Source organism: Tinamus guttatus, unplaced genomic scaffold (assembly GCF_059628265.1).
Source record: "Tinamus guttatus ecotype Peru unplaced genomic scaffold, ASM5962826v1 Tinamus_guttatus_pri_ptg000133l, whole genome shotgun sequence".
Classification (NCBI taxonomy): domain Eukaryota; kingdom Metazoa; phylum Chordata; class Aves; order Tinamiformes; family Tinamidae; genus Tinamus; species Tinamus guttatus.
The window spans coordinates 876997-891459 of NW_028288667.1; the positions used below are offsets into that span (position 1 = coordinate 876997).

The 14463-nt window shown below is 37.4% G+C and overlaps 1 protein-coding gene across 2 annotated transcripts in view; it reads right to left on the bottom strand.

The window, feature by feature from the left end:
• DPP10 (dipeptidyl peptidase like 10) overlaps window positions 1–14463 on the bottom strand; it is a 416148-nt gene that overhangs the window by 29687 nt on the left and 371998 nt on the right. For both annotated transcript variants that reach the window (XM_088521794.1, XM_088521793.1), the window contains exons 8-13: window positions 12056–12176; window positions 8185–8339; window positions 7309–7406; window positions 4025–4148; window positions 1951–1989; window positions 620–727 (exon numbers count right to left, since the gene is read on the bottom strand). In XM_088521794.1, coding sequence (XP_088377920.1) covers window positions 620–727; window positions 1951–1989; window positions 4025–4148; window positions 7309–7406; window positions 8185–8339; window positions 12056–12176 — 645 coding nt within the window. The remainder of the gene's footprint in view (window positions 1–619; window positions 728–1950; window positions 1990–4024; window positions 4149–7308; window positions 7407–8184; window positions 8340–12055; window positions 12177–14463) is intronic.

Sequence of the window (14463 nt, forward strand, 5' to 3'; positions counted from 1 at the left end):
GGATTAATGCTCTGCTGATTTAAACAGATGCCTTGAAAGTGTTCAGTTCTAGGGCATAATTTATTAGTTCATTCTGGTCATACATAGTTATACTGGTAACTTTCAAAGTCATAGTGCAAATCTATCTTCTTTTACATTCTTGGGAAAAAGTAATGCCCCTGGGAAGCAGAAGGCCCTGGAAAATGTTGTAAAGGATAATATGAGAGCCCTAGTTTTCAAAAATCTTTATTTGGTGGTATGGCCTCCTCTTACTGTTATGTGCAAGCCAGAATTCTGCGTATTCTGAACTGACATTTAAAATTCTATATACACATATACAGGATATACCATGGACATAAAAAGAGCTTTCCAGCAAGTGTCTTGAATTTCCATGGCTATGCATAGACACTGGTATTTCTGATAGAAAGGTCTAACAAGAAAACCGATCTGTTCAGCTCTAAAGGCCCAAAGAAAACAAGAACTCCTCCAGAATACTTCGGGCATATCTTTCATTAACAAATCTTAGGTGGCACCATAGGGCAGGTCTAGAGTGAGAGAGACAACAAGCACCTCCACGACATGAACACAGAGACTTTTATGTGCCAATATTATGTGCTAATACTCTGAGCCAAACCCTTACCTGGACAATAAACATGGCTATGTGGTGAAACTCGCCCCGGCCTCCCTGCTTCACTGGGACGGTCATGAAGAACTTGCTGCCATCCTTGGAGAAAACAGGTTCCTCATTCTACAAATAGATGATTGTGTTAGTCTGCCACATCTACTGATAAACATTTAACAAAACATCAGCCTGGGGTTTTAGTCTGTTTGGTTTTGTCACTTCCCACCCTCATAAGATAAACAGAGAAAATTCCACAGACTTTAAATATATTCTACTAAGATTAATAAAAATGTTATGAATCTTGGTTCACATCAGCACTCATCACTGTGGACACTTGTACCAGAGTAAAAACAACCCTTCCTTGGATTCAACTGAGACTTTCCAAGTTACACTCTTCTATAAATATACAACTTATATGAGAAATAAGTGCTCCTACTGATGAGGACAAAAAAAAAAAAAAAAAAAAAAAGTTTCCATGGCCTCAGCACATGCTTAGAACTCATTAGTTTTGACAAAGTTGCACACACAACAAACAACAAGCACATTTTACGGGCTTTTCTGAACCACGGTCTTTCTACAAATTGTAGCCTGATATGACACCATCCCTTCAAGTCCAACTTTGCACAGAAATATTAACAGAAAACTGCTTGCTATAAAAGCATAGATTTTTAAAAATGACTTCTCATTTGCTCATTGCAAAATGAAGCCTGAAATGTATTTTAAATAAAACGTGTTTCATCCATTTATTGGAGAGCTCTTCTGAAGCTATGAAAATTGAACCATTTGCTAACATATGAGTTCAACATATCATTCTGGTTATGAACTTAGCAATATTATTCCTTTGCATTCCAATTACAGCCTATGTGACTTCTGATCTATGCATTCCTTTGGGATTAATTCAGTGAGGGTATTTTTTAATCAGAAAAAAATCAGCAGAGTACATAGGACATGCTTGGAATGGGATTTGTCTGACCTGTTGTTAGCCACCTAGGAGCAAGATAGTTAATCAACGAGTCATCTAAGGTGACTGCTTTACTTAGTGCTGAGAGGTTGGAAGTGAAAGGGGATGTTGCCTCTGAAAGGCAGACGGGAGTCTCACATACTCGAGCCGGACTGTCCTGGATACGAACTGTGAGAAGTTAAGCGACAGGATTCACCCTACTAGAAAAATGTGCTGCCATCTGAACATTTGCACAGTCGCTTTTATAACTTTAGAATTTAGGATCCTAGAAAGTAGTCAATTTAAAAAGTAACACAATTTTAGTATATTATAAAATACCATACAATTAAATAAATATGATAAGGAAGTATTTATGCATTATATATTGGAAACTGCATTTACACCATACCTGTTTAGGAAGCCACACATCTGATTGCATTTCATATTTCTAAAAAAAGAAGAATTTAATTTTAAGGAATAGCTATAGATCAAAAGTATTTCCACATTCAGCAAAAGGTCCCTTACTATTTTGTGGTGGTGTTTTTGTTTGTTTTGTTTGTTTGTTTCTGCGTTATACTCTTCACATAGCTTCACTCACATTTACATTGAAACAAATGATAATTTAATTACAAGGTTTGCTTTATTCCAAGTTTTTGGTAGAAAACCACAAGGGATATAAGAATGTGTTTTCAGTCCTTTCTGATTAGCTATCAGGCAGCTTTACACAGGCAGAACTCTGGGTTTTACCTCTAGGCATCATCTGACAACTGGGCATTCCAGGCTGGCATCAGCACTGGGCGAACAGCCAGAATCAAGCTCAGAGTGCAAGACCTTTTCAAATCACAATCCCTTGTTTTAGTGGGTAGCAATGTGGTATTAGTGAAGACAGAATAAAATAAACGCAAATGACATTGTGCTGCATTGGCCACAACTATATTCCACATCATGCCAGTAACCATGCACATTATTGAAAAAAAAAAAAAGTAGAGCATATGCTGGTTGTTATAAATTGTTGCAGTTGTACTGAAATCATGAAAAAATATTTGCTAGCAAAGCACTTGTACAAATATGATCTAAAAACTGAAGAATAAGTACCTACTAGAATACTTGTTCTCACAGTACTTTTTAGAATCAAAAACAAGTGCAAAAAGGATAAAAATGTATTCAAGTGAAACCAAATAGCATGACATAACATTAATTTCTCAGTCTGGCATTTTCTCATCAGCTATTGTGATTAGGGTGGTGGCACTGCATCGGTACCACTTTTCAGGCACCTACAAGGTTCTTCTCTGCCCTTTATTTCTGCCAGAGGGGAATTTTACAGTCCCTCCCTCTTACACCATGTCCTGGATTCCAGCTCTTTGAACACCTTCTTCAGGTGAGCCGCAATTGACCTTGGGGCACATAAGGGTCTCCTTTCAAGAGCAACTGCTCACAGTGATTCCTGACCGACTGCTTTAAAGAAAAAGGTGCAAGGCTTGCAGAAACTGGGTGACTAAACTAGCACATTTCCATGTTTATAATCTTGATCCATAGTTTAGGGTTTATTTTTGAGACAGCAAAACCAAGCACACACTCTGCAGTGTCTACACCTCAATCATGAAAAGCAAACAAGATTGGAAAGGGTCCCAACTCTTTAACATGATTGACTTCAACAGCAGACATCGAGAGGAGACTTTTGACTCAAATGCCAAACTTAGACCTCAATTAATCACTTATCATTACTTTGACTTCCAAAGTATACCTTTATAGTGGAGCTAGGTGCTGATATTAATATGTATAGATAATATTAATATTTTTCACCAGCTCATGATTCAGAATGGGAGGACGGCCAACTGTATTCATGATGAAAGACTGATCGTGAAAAGTGGAGAGATGCAACACAGGAGCCAGTGTCAAAGTCGAAGTCTGGGACAAAAGATGGGATGTGCCAGAATTCAATTGGAAAAATGTATTTACGCTTGGCTTACTTCCAAACTGAAATATCCTTGTTGCCTATGCATTTTATTTTATTTATTTATTTTTAAGTATTTTCTTATGTTGTCAAGTCTGCTTAGAATATCAGAATTCTACACGTTTGCCTTAAATCTAAGCTGTGATAGAAAGATCTGGAATTTAACTCTGTAGGGTGAGGGTGGAGGGAGCAAAACCTAGATAACTGAAAATATCTGAGGGAGCAGAGATAATGTACCTGGCCCAGCTCTATCCAAAGTACATGATGTTCAGCAACTGCAGCTTCCACTGAAGTTAATGAGTGAACAAAGCTTGGTAATTCTGAAAATGTCACTCAACATTACTAATTGCATGAAATCACTTCACAAGATTTGGAATTTTCTCTCTTCAATTTTCTTCCTGTTGAGTAATTATATTTAGCTTGCAACTCTGACATCTGCAAACTGATTTTCTAAAATCTTCTAATGAATATGAAAGCAAGATGCAGGAAGGAACCCTGAGAACAGTGCATAGGATGCAGTCGGACTTACCCTGCTGCATGCCCCAGTCGTGGCTTCACAAACAGTGAGGATGGAGATGTTCTGAGGTCTGTTCAGCCATCTCACCACAGCCTTGGTATTGCTTATCCATTTCACCATGGTGATGTAATATTCCCTGGGAAAAACATTTGCAAACACAGTGCTCAGATCATTCCTATTTTGTACTAGAATACAGTTGATCAAATGTTGATGGAAAAAAAAAAAGTGTGCATGCGTTTGCATACTGTACATTGAGCTGTATGAAAATATCAGTACTGAGGGATGGACAAAATAATCCCAGACTTCAACAGCTGTGTCCCGGATGCTACTGCTAGGAAGGCTGGACCCTAGGGCGCTGTTTCACTGGCAAATAAATATTCCACTAGCAACTCTTCCGCAGGCATCTGTAATAGGAAACTTCTCCAGCTGCAAAACGTGTGTGAAATGAGTTGTACACAGTAACGGTGGGCGAGAGCTTTCACGTGGTATCAGGCAAGTCATCAGTCCGCCAAAATCACTGGAGAACAGGGGAGTCTCCTTATATTCAGCCTCTGGTAGTGTGGGGCACTTGTCCCCTCTTCCCAAAACGCTGCCAGACTGTCCAGCAGAACAACCCACTAGGTAGCACCTTCCCGTTAGCTCTGACGGCCGACTTCTAGTGAGATAAATACTTCCTATATGTGGATACCCAAGTGAACACTAGACACAGCAGCTCCAAATATATTTCAAGTCTAATATGGACATGCTTTTTTTCAACAAGGTTCTCAACACATCAAGAAGCAAAATCATCCACCAAAATAATGCAAGATCCAACACCAGATCTGGTGCCACAGAGCCAGGACCCAACACCAAATCGTGCCACCCCATTTGGTGTTTTGAAGATAACCAAAAGGAAACATTCAATCAAAATATGCACATCAGAGTTGCCCCCTCTGCCAGGACTTTGGCACCCACAGAGCTCAGAGTCTGCATTATCCCAGATTCTCAGCCTTTGAAAGAAATCTTTATAGAATCAAACCCTACAAAACATAGACTGAGCTGTTCCGTTTGGAAAGGTCTTTAATGAAGGATGGAAATGGGAGATTTAATCATTCCACCTCCAGCTGATATTGTAATTAATAGTCCAAGTCAAGCCATAACATCATCTTCCATCACTGACATAAACTGCCAGATCATTGAAGTGAAAATGAAAAATCATTTAGAAACTCCTTTTCCCCCCTTTCAGTAACTGTGCAAAAAGTTTATTCAAATTCCAGTGCATCATGACTTATGAAGACTGTAATAACAGTATCTCTATGTAGTAACATGCATCTTTCTGAAATTAAATGCTGTCTCCAGGCAATATTCCTTTGTAACTGACAATTTTGTTGTTAACCAGTTCACATATATGTGTGTATATACATGAGTGTACATATAACATCCACAGAGTAGTAGTTGTAGGTCAACAGACACAACCTAGTCAAAGTTTGTAGGAAAAAAAATAATATGTTTTCTTAGATTGACTGATACAGTTGGATAAAAATAGACAAACCTTTGGGGTAAAAATTGCTAAATCTGATGAAGGTGCTTTCAGTTTGTGTCTCCAAACTTACTTTTTTTTTTTTTTTTTTCCCCCCAATTAATCTGCTGTTCTAATGAAGAGAATTAACTCATTCTCTCTCTCCCTCCAGACACTAAATTCCAGTACACAAATGTACTGGAATTACTGACATTTGTGTAACTGTACAAACACTAAGTTTTCTCACATCACTGTAAAAAGGAGAGAATATGACTGCTTTCTGGATGAAGGGCCAGCTACTGAATAAAAATTTACACTTATTTCAGACCCCCAATTTGAGGTACATTTACTCAGTGCTGTGTGGCACTTGACATGTTCAGAGCACAACTTCCATTTTTATATAGACTTTCCCTATTGAAAAGTCTTCCTTTATTTTGATTATCTGAATTGATACACAGTTCCATGGAGGTGTTTTAATTGTTTGCTAGCTGATAATTCATCAACCTTTAAGAACGTTCTACATACTTTTTTTCACTTGTGAGTTTTGGGATGATTGTGAACAAAAAGATATATGCACTGGGCATTATTTTAAGTGCTTAACAAGGTTGACAGACACAAGAGGTCAAACAGTGAAAAGAGATTTGCATTCCACTCACATTTGCATTCATAATCTAAATTTTTCTTTGGAGGAAATATTTAGATTTTAAATAGACTAGCAAGATGGAAAAGAACAGTTTTAGATTTTAACATAAGAAAATGTTGAAGAAAAAAAGGTCAAATTTTGAAACTTTATATTGCTTCCTACAATGGAAACATTCTACTCTAATTTAAAACTAATGAGCTGGTTGTGAAAAATCTGCTTATTAGCAGATTTTAGCAGGGCATTTAACATTTAAGGCAATGGAAAAGGAATCTTACTTTTGTCCGTGTTATTAATAGATTTGGATTCCGATAAATACAACAATCAGATAACAATCTGGTTATCTTAAGAAAACCGAGTTACTATGGTCCACTAGTTTGCTGGCAGGCTGCCATTCATGGAAGTAAATGCTAGAAACTTGTGCCATGAACAATGCTCTGGAATATTTACTATATCCTTAAAGAATTTATGTCGATATGTATCAAAAAGTGTTTGTAGTAGAAATCTCATTTATAGCTACTAAGAGGAAGTTTCATTAAAGAGAGATACGCACAGAACTTAATAGAAATAGCAGCATGACCTGCAAGGTTACTAAGATAACTACTGATATTTTGGTTGGTATTTTTGCATCCTAACTTACCCACAACACTGTATAGTGCTGTGTATACACACAGTTGGAAACACTCCCTGGGCACAGATTTCTCCACCCTCTGGAAAGCCCGTTCCAGAGGCTCACTTCCCTCCCAGTGAAAAATGCTTTCCTCCTGTCCCACCTGAACTTCCCACATTGCAAACTGCGGCCATCTCCCCTGGTGACATCCCCTGTCACCACCAAGAAAAGCCCTCATCTCACAGGCTGCAGGTCCTAGTCGTAACCACCTCCACTTTCTAGGACTAAGGAGAAAGGAAATATAGTCCTAAACCCTGGCTGCCTGGTACATTTCAAAGTGGTATAGGAGAGCAGAAATCAGCAAATTCCAGATGTATGAGATTTCTACTACAAACACCAGGCCCATCAAGCTGTGTTTTAGCCTATCACCTGCATGCTCAGCTACAGGGACAGAGATCAAGTGCTCTCGAGTCAAATATGAATGTTATACTGATGTATAAATACAAGTTAATTAAACATGAGTTTCACAAAACAATTAAATTATGTACCTTGATTTAAAGCTGTCAGGCGGCATCAATTCCAGGGTATGTGCTGGTCCATACAGATTAACTACAAACAGCTTTACTATTGGGTTTGTTTGACCTGCCTTTAAAAAAAAAAAGAAAAAAAGAAAACCAATAGCTTCAGAAGCACTGAAACAGCAAGAGCTAAACGGGTTCACTCATTAACATGTGTCAGTATGCTTATAAGGAGAAAGCTCTGTAGAAATTTAAAAATGACTGTGCATGGTGCAAAACTTAAGGGTATAAGTTTAAGAAAAAGTTTTCAGACGTAGTATTGGGTGCCAGAGTGAGAACTGGCATCTACTGTCAGTGCAGCTCTGCTCCCTTTGGCAAGGCCCAACAACTACCCAAAGGTAGTTCACAAACACCTGGACTTCAGCACTTTTAAGTCAGAGGTATAATTTTCTGCCATGGTTTCATTCTATAATAAAGACCAAAACTTTTTTCATCACTCTTGCCATACCACAAGCTTCATTACTGATTAACGATGTTTAGTGGGTAGCTAAACTGGCATTAAATGAAGACATTTAATAAAGACAGTGGGATTTTTTTTCCCACTAATGAGATTACTGAAATAGTACTGTGCATCAATTTTGTATTGACCTGCTACTGCATGGAGTTTCTTATTTCTTGTTTACAAAGTGTTTTTTTTTTTAATCCTTATTTTTTCTTTGCTTTGTCACTCAAGGCCTTGTGCCAATGAACATATGTAAGCTACCTCTGAAAGCGCTACTGCTTCATTATTTCATTATATTATTTCATAGCATGTTTTACATATTACATATACATTACATCTGCATTTATTATTGTTTCATAGTACCTATTACAGTCTCACTTTGCTCCCAGTCACACTCATCTTACCTTAGGGTACGGATACTGCTTTCCTTTTGGGTAGAGACCTCCGGTAAATCGAGGAATAACCATGTTTGGTACCAGAGAGTCATTTATGGTCAGGAATGCCAGCCTTTCCCCGTCTGGAGACCACCAGTGAGCAACGTGAGAATGAAGAAGTTCCTCTGCAAAATCAGACATATTTAGGGTGCACAGAAATCACAGTCTCCAGTTTGTTCAGCTGGCACTGATTTGTTCTTTCTGTGCCTGCTTGAAATACACCTGCTGTAATTTTATGGCAATTTCAAATTATCCTGGGTTGAAGTTTTGAATAACAAGGCACATCAAAAGACCAAACCTTAGAGCATCTTACTCATACAGCACTTTCACTGACGTCAATAAATCATCAAAATGCAAAGGACGGCTATAAATGCCATATGTTTAGTTCTACTGCAGGCCAATAAATGTGTTTAATTAATTTTTAAATGATTTGCACCATTTTAATAGAAAAGAGTTTTTATAGGATTACCAAGCAATTCTTTTTATATGAAAATTTTATGCACCAGATTTCTCTGAACTGTGACAGTTGGCAATATGCAGATACTGACATGATTATTTATGTAAAAGAGAAATTTGAATGATGATTACAATAGGGTTTTCTTATGGAGAGAATGTAGAAGAGAACAAATATAAATCATAATGCTCTGCACAAATTTCTAACAGAAATTACAGATAGGTATTTCTGTCAAGAGACAAAAGAAAAAATGAAAGTATGGAATGAAATTAGCTGAAATATTCATTGTGGATAAATAGTCTGAATAAAGCTGCAAGAAATATTCCAATAAAAAATGTAATAATTTTTGGAGTGAAAATATTTTGGCTTTCTTTTCTCAGTCTGATGCTCATTTTCAATTCTTTGAAAGGTTCATGTTTCTGAGATGTACCTTTTTCTAGAATCAAAACATTTGATTTTGAGCCAAGTTTTATTTCATTTCCAAATGAAAGAAAGTCATTATCCAAGATGTCACACAATGATTGTTTTCTTGGGCTGATTCACTGCATTTCATAATGCAAAGAAACCAAGCAAAAACAATCACAGAAGCAGGCCCCAAATTTGAGGGACTGCAAAAATAGTTATCCTACAAAGCACCTGTAGGGATCTTTTGCCCTCCACTCCTGAAAGTACTTGGATTTTTCTGTTATATTTTACATATTTACTGATTTGGTGATCAAATTTAAATACAAACTGAAGAATCTGTCTGGAAACCTCATTGAGAATGATATACTAACCAGACCTGGGGCCTGACCTTGCATACCTAGCATGAGAGCCTACCTATAATTACTACTTAAATTGTCAACGGAGAGAGATATGGGTCTCTCCAGGATGCATATCAGATCTTGAAAGGTTGGAAGTGGCTGAAGGAGTTGAAGTGTGTAAGGTTAGGAGTAATGAAGCTGGGGCCAACATTCAAAGTCATATATTCTGAGTCATGCTTCTGCCCCCGACTAAGTAACTAAAACCTTTCACACAGGAGAACAGCAGAGGATGAACGGTGAATATCAGCTAGCAAATATCACACAAAGAAAAGCTATGCCCAAATTCTTGTCTGCAGTAAAATGCTAAAAATAATAATAAAGTCACACAAATGGAAAAAGAAAACAAATGAGGCTCAATTGAGGACCAGTTCTGAATTCCCCTGTAGGCCTGTTAACTTAATTTGGACAAGGCTTGTAAAAGAAGGCGCAAAATCACTTAAAGAAGGCTTTAGGACTCGTATCGCCAGGAATGTAGTGACAGGAAACAATGAGAATAGACCAGAGAAATAACTGGCGTGGAGGCAGAAGATGTTTGGATAAACGTGCCTAGCTTCCTTTCCAACAAACTAGAGGGAAATCAGCCAGATAGGAGACCTATCTATTTGTATATCCATAAGCAAAAATTACTCGCACACAGCTCTGTGTTTTGCAGTTAACAAAACAAGTTCTGTCAAGATGTAAATCATTTAAACCCATAAAGTGAATTAATAAAGTGTGTTCATAGAAAAGATAGGCACAAAAAAGGAAGGAAAAGGAGCGTAACCTCATACGATCATCACCACTATTGAGCTCTCTACTTCCATTTTTCAGAGTTTTTTTAAAAATTTTCTTTTTTCTCTTTCTGTTTACCATGTGATCCCTTCATGTTATTTTCTCAACACCTTTATTCATCCTTAAAACAAATGAAGTTACAAAAATCCACATTGACTTCTTTCAGATCTGTTTCTGCGACTGAAACGGAAACTGTCAGACCATATAGGTTTGATTCAAACAACAGAGATTACTTTTACTTTTCTTCAGTTCCTAAATGCAGATCTTACAAACATAGTGGTCAAAATCATATCAAAAGACCATATTTCTTCACAGGAATAGGTACTTAACTCCTATCTGCATAATTCTTTGAGGGGATATAGTCCATCTCTTCCCTACAGCTCAAGTAAATGGTGCTAAATATCAGCAGGGACCACTTGCATTAAATGACCTGCTGTAGTCCCTTCTAATTTGAATTATCCTATGATATTCTTATGGTCATTTGAGAACTAGAAAGGAATATACTGTTTTTAAATACTGTACTGCATTTTTCTTCTGTGCACTAGAGCTGTACAGTGATTCTTCATTATACACAGTCCAGTGTGGCTTCATACTTCCCTAAAGAGAATAAAAAACCCAGGCTACTCTTTTCTGAACAGGAGTCCTCAAAATGCTTACAGAATTGGGCCCAGAGATGCCTTCTCAAATGTTTAACATCCATGAATGTGACTCATGCTAACTTTGCTTGGTTTTAGCAAAAAGTTGCTACACTGTGTTCGGCATCAATTAACTAGCTATGCTTAAATACTTATATCTATGTGCCGTCATGCTAAATTTGAAGGGCATATAAAATATTAATCCATTGCAGAGATTCCTTTTGTTTTGAAGTTTTGAAATGTGCCGGCATGTCAAAATATGCCAAAATATTTACAGAAACCACAAAACCTTGGAATTAGGTAGTTATCAAATACAGGCATTTATATGGCTAAGAAATATAAACTATCATTCTAATTTCAGATATTTCGGGGAGTGAGATTTTTAAAGGGGAGCTATCTTGAAAAGCAACGAGGTCTGGCTGGATCTTTTCTAAGGGTCCCACTGACGTTTCTTGCCATGTTGTACAAGCTTCCTAAAACCACTCTGCCTCGGAAAACTCTACTTACAGAAAATTGTATACTTGAGGTAGCAGAATAGTTTACACTGGGTTATTTATCTATACAAGTAAAGAGTTCAAGGATAGGAGTGATAACTGAAACACTGTGTATTAAGGTAAAGATTTTGGCATGGCTTGGCAGTTACAGCAAGTCTTAAAGGAATCAAAGGCAGCAGCCACCTCTGAGATAACTGCATGCCACTTCCAGATTTTGGCAAATAAACCGTATTTTTCATCTCCTTACATGTGTTGCAAATAGTTGCAAAGGTCTGGATGGAGCTATTCTAGATAAGTCAAACATAGAGGACATTTAGCTCCATTTGACAGTGCTCTTTGAAATACTGGCCCCACTGATGTGGGTAACAAAATCCTGCTCAATTCAATACATCAAGATTTCACAACTGCAATTTTTTATACATTTTACCTAGTGCTTGTAATTACTGTCTGGTTGAAAATATATTTCTCTTCCTCAGAAAATATTGCTATATGCAAACCAGCAGTCAGTATAAGCTATGAATAGATCCTAATGAAAGATTGCAAGGCAATCTTGCCAGAAAATGAGAAGACAAAAAGCAAAAACAATCTTAGATAGCGTTTTTTGAAATGAACAGATTTCTGCTGTTGGGTCTCTACAAGAACCTCTCATCTGTTTTAATGAACAGATATATTTGTCTGGCTTACCTTCATATAACCAGTCTGCAATTCCATTAAAAATAATTCCTTCTTTTCCTGAAGATGTCAGGCGCAATGAGCTACTCTTTACATCAGGCTGATAGTAGATGTTATTTTCAAAAATATAAATCTGGATAAAGAAAGAGGGGTATTTTGGTAAATATAAATGCATGCACAGTAACAAATACACTATATCCTCAGGTTCAGAACAGTCTATAAAATAATTCATCATGAGTTTCCATTGACTTTGCTTTCATATTTTCTGTTATTTGCATTTTGGACCAACTATGCCAACCTTTACTATTTGCACCAGGCCAAATTCTGCCTTTGAAGATGCCTTCCGAGTTGAAATGTTTTTATTCACATTAGGAAATACCATCAATTCCTCAGAATCATACAGGAGCCAAGTTTTGTAAGAGTTAAATAATTACAAAATGCTCAATCAATCCTATTTTATCTAATAAAATTATCTGTATTCTGAAAAAAGTACTGAAAAAGTGAACTGCTGTTCACTTCTCTTAGCTCTCTAACACTATTTCTGCCTGTGACACACCTCAAGTGTGCTATAAAAATGCTCTTTATTTTCAGGCCAGGTCTCCTCCTCCTTTTCCCACAGGCGATGGAAAGGATAGGCCTTTTCTCCTTGGCTGTTATGTCTCAGCTTTGTCTGTTTTTACTCTCCCAGCATGTTTTTGCTCCAAAGGTTTTCAAAGTCATTCATTTATAAGGCTAAGCTCCAAGAGAAAAAAAAAAAAGAATGAAAGACGAAGGAGGAACATATGGAGGGGCAGAAGACAAGCATGGTGATGCTGAAGCAGCTTTGTTGGAAGGAAATTCTAATATACCTATTCTCATATAGACAAGTATCTCATCATAGGCTACATGTGTGCCTTTCTCTGACCAGCCCAGAGCCTTCCCAGTGCTTTGCAGCATCAGGAATCGTGCAGCATAGGTGCCTTGGAATGCAGATCTGCCCTGGAACTGCCTCTCCTGCTTAAGGTTAGTAAGAAACAGGGCAGAGATACCAACCTCTACAATACAGACAGGTACAAAAAGCAGTCACAGAACTAATACCAATACTCTTCTTGGTCCTCCGGGCGCTAATCCCGCATTCTTCAGCTTCAGGAGCTGTTGCAGCTGGTGACTTTGTTCTTATTCAGCTATAGGCGTCACAGGGCTGGAGCCTTTTGGTAAGTTAACAACAAACCCAAACGATGTCTAGATATACATTCACACAAGCTTAACAAGGCAAACAACCTCATATCAATAGCACACACCACAACTGATTCCCAGTGAGGAAAGAGTAGGTAACGGCACCCATGAAGCAAGGCATTATCAGGATTTCTATACCACAATCTCATCAATGTACACTGAGATATACGCACTCTCCAGGGCTGCTAACATGAAATAAATGTATTTCCACCAAAGAGCATTTTAAAAGCCAGGTCATTTATCATTTTCTCATACTTCTGTGATAAACGACTTATGGGAAAATACTTACCAGAGCGCTAAGTATTATTATCACTATTACTGCTGTTCTCTCCTCTCCTAAATTACCATCTGAAATAGATTTCCCTATGAGTCCCCAAACTAATGGCATTTCTTTGTATTTTACAGTAGCCACTTCATGATTTCTACTGCATAAAGCAATAAAGCTGAGATTTTTCTTCCCATGAGCAATGCAAGGATTTTAACAGTTACTGTGAATGAAAGGTAACTTGGGACAAAGCTATTTTTGATCAGAAATTCAAAATCCTTCAGCAAGTACAAAACCAATGCAAAACTAGATCTAGGTTCACTGAGCCAAAAAGAACTGCCATTACATTTACATATTAATAATGCTTGATACAGTTGATAATTTATGTGAAACCATTGTGTGACTCAGCATTAGTGCTAAGAGAAACATGGGATCAGAGACCTCTGAAGACATCAAGCTTTTGAAAAAAAAAAACTGACAGATATTATATATTCCCATAGTCAAAAAGTACTTTTTCCTCTAAGACAAAATGAGCAAATACAAGCAATAAGGCATGGCTGACTGCTTAATCAAGCACAATAAAATAATTTTGTCAAGTACTTGCTATTAAACAATCTAAAAATAATCATATCAGGCCAAACTAGAAACAGCATAAGGAGTGAAAACCACAGTACTGACCATAGCTTACTAAGCAGCCATTTCTTACAGTTGACAATATCTCATATAAATAAATGTTTATAGGTGGTTACATAAAGAGCCTTGATTCTACGCTATTCAAGCTTCTTCAAGTAACAAGCTCAGTCTAATTCAGTTTTGGAGATGACAGGTATCATGCTTCTCTCTCTTCCTTTGGGGCATTTTGCATTTTTTCTGGGTGAAGCTCCCCACACTGTCTATTCTCTACAACGAAAAGCTACCATTTAGAGCCATCACTGCCAGT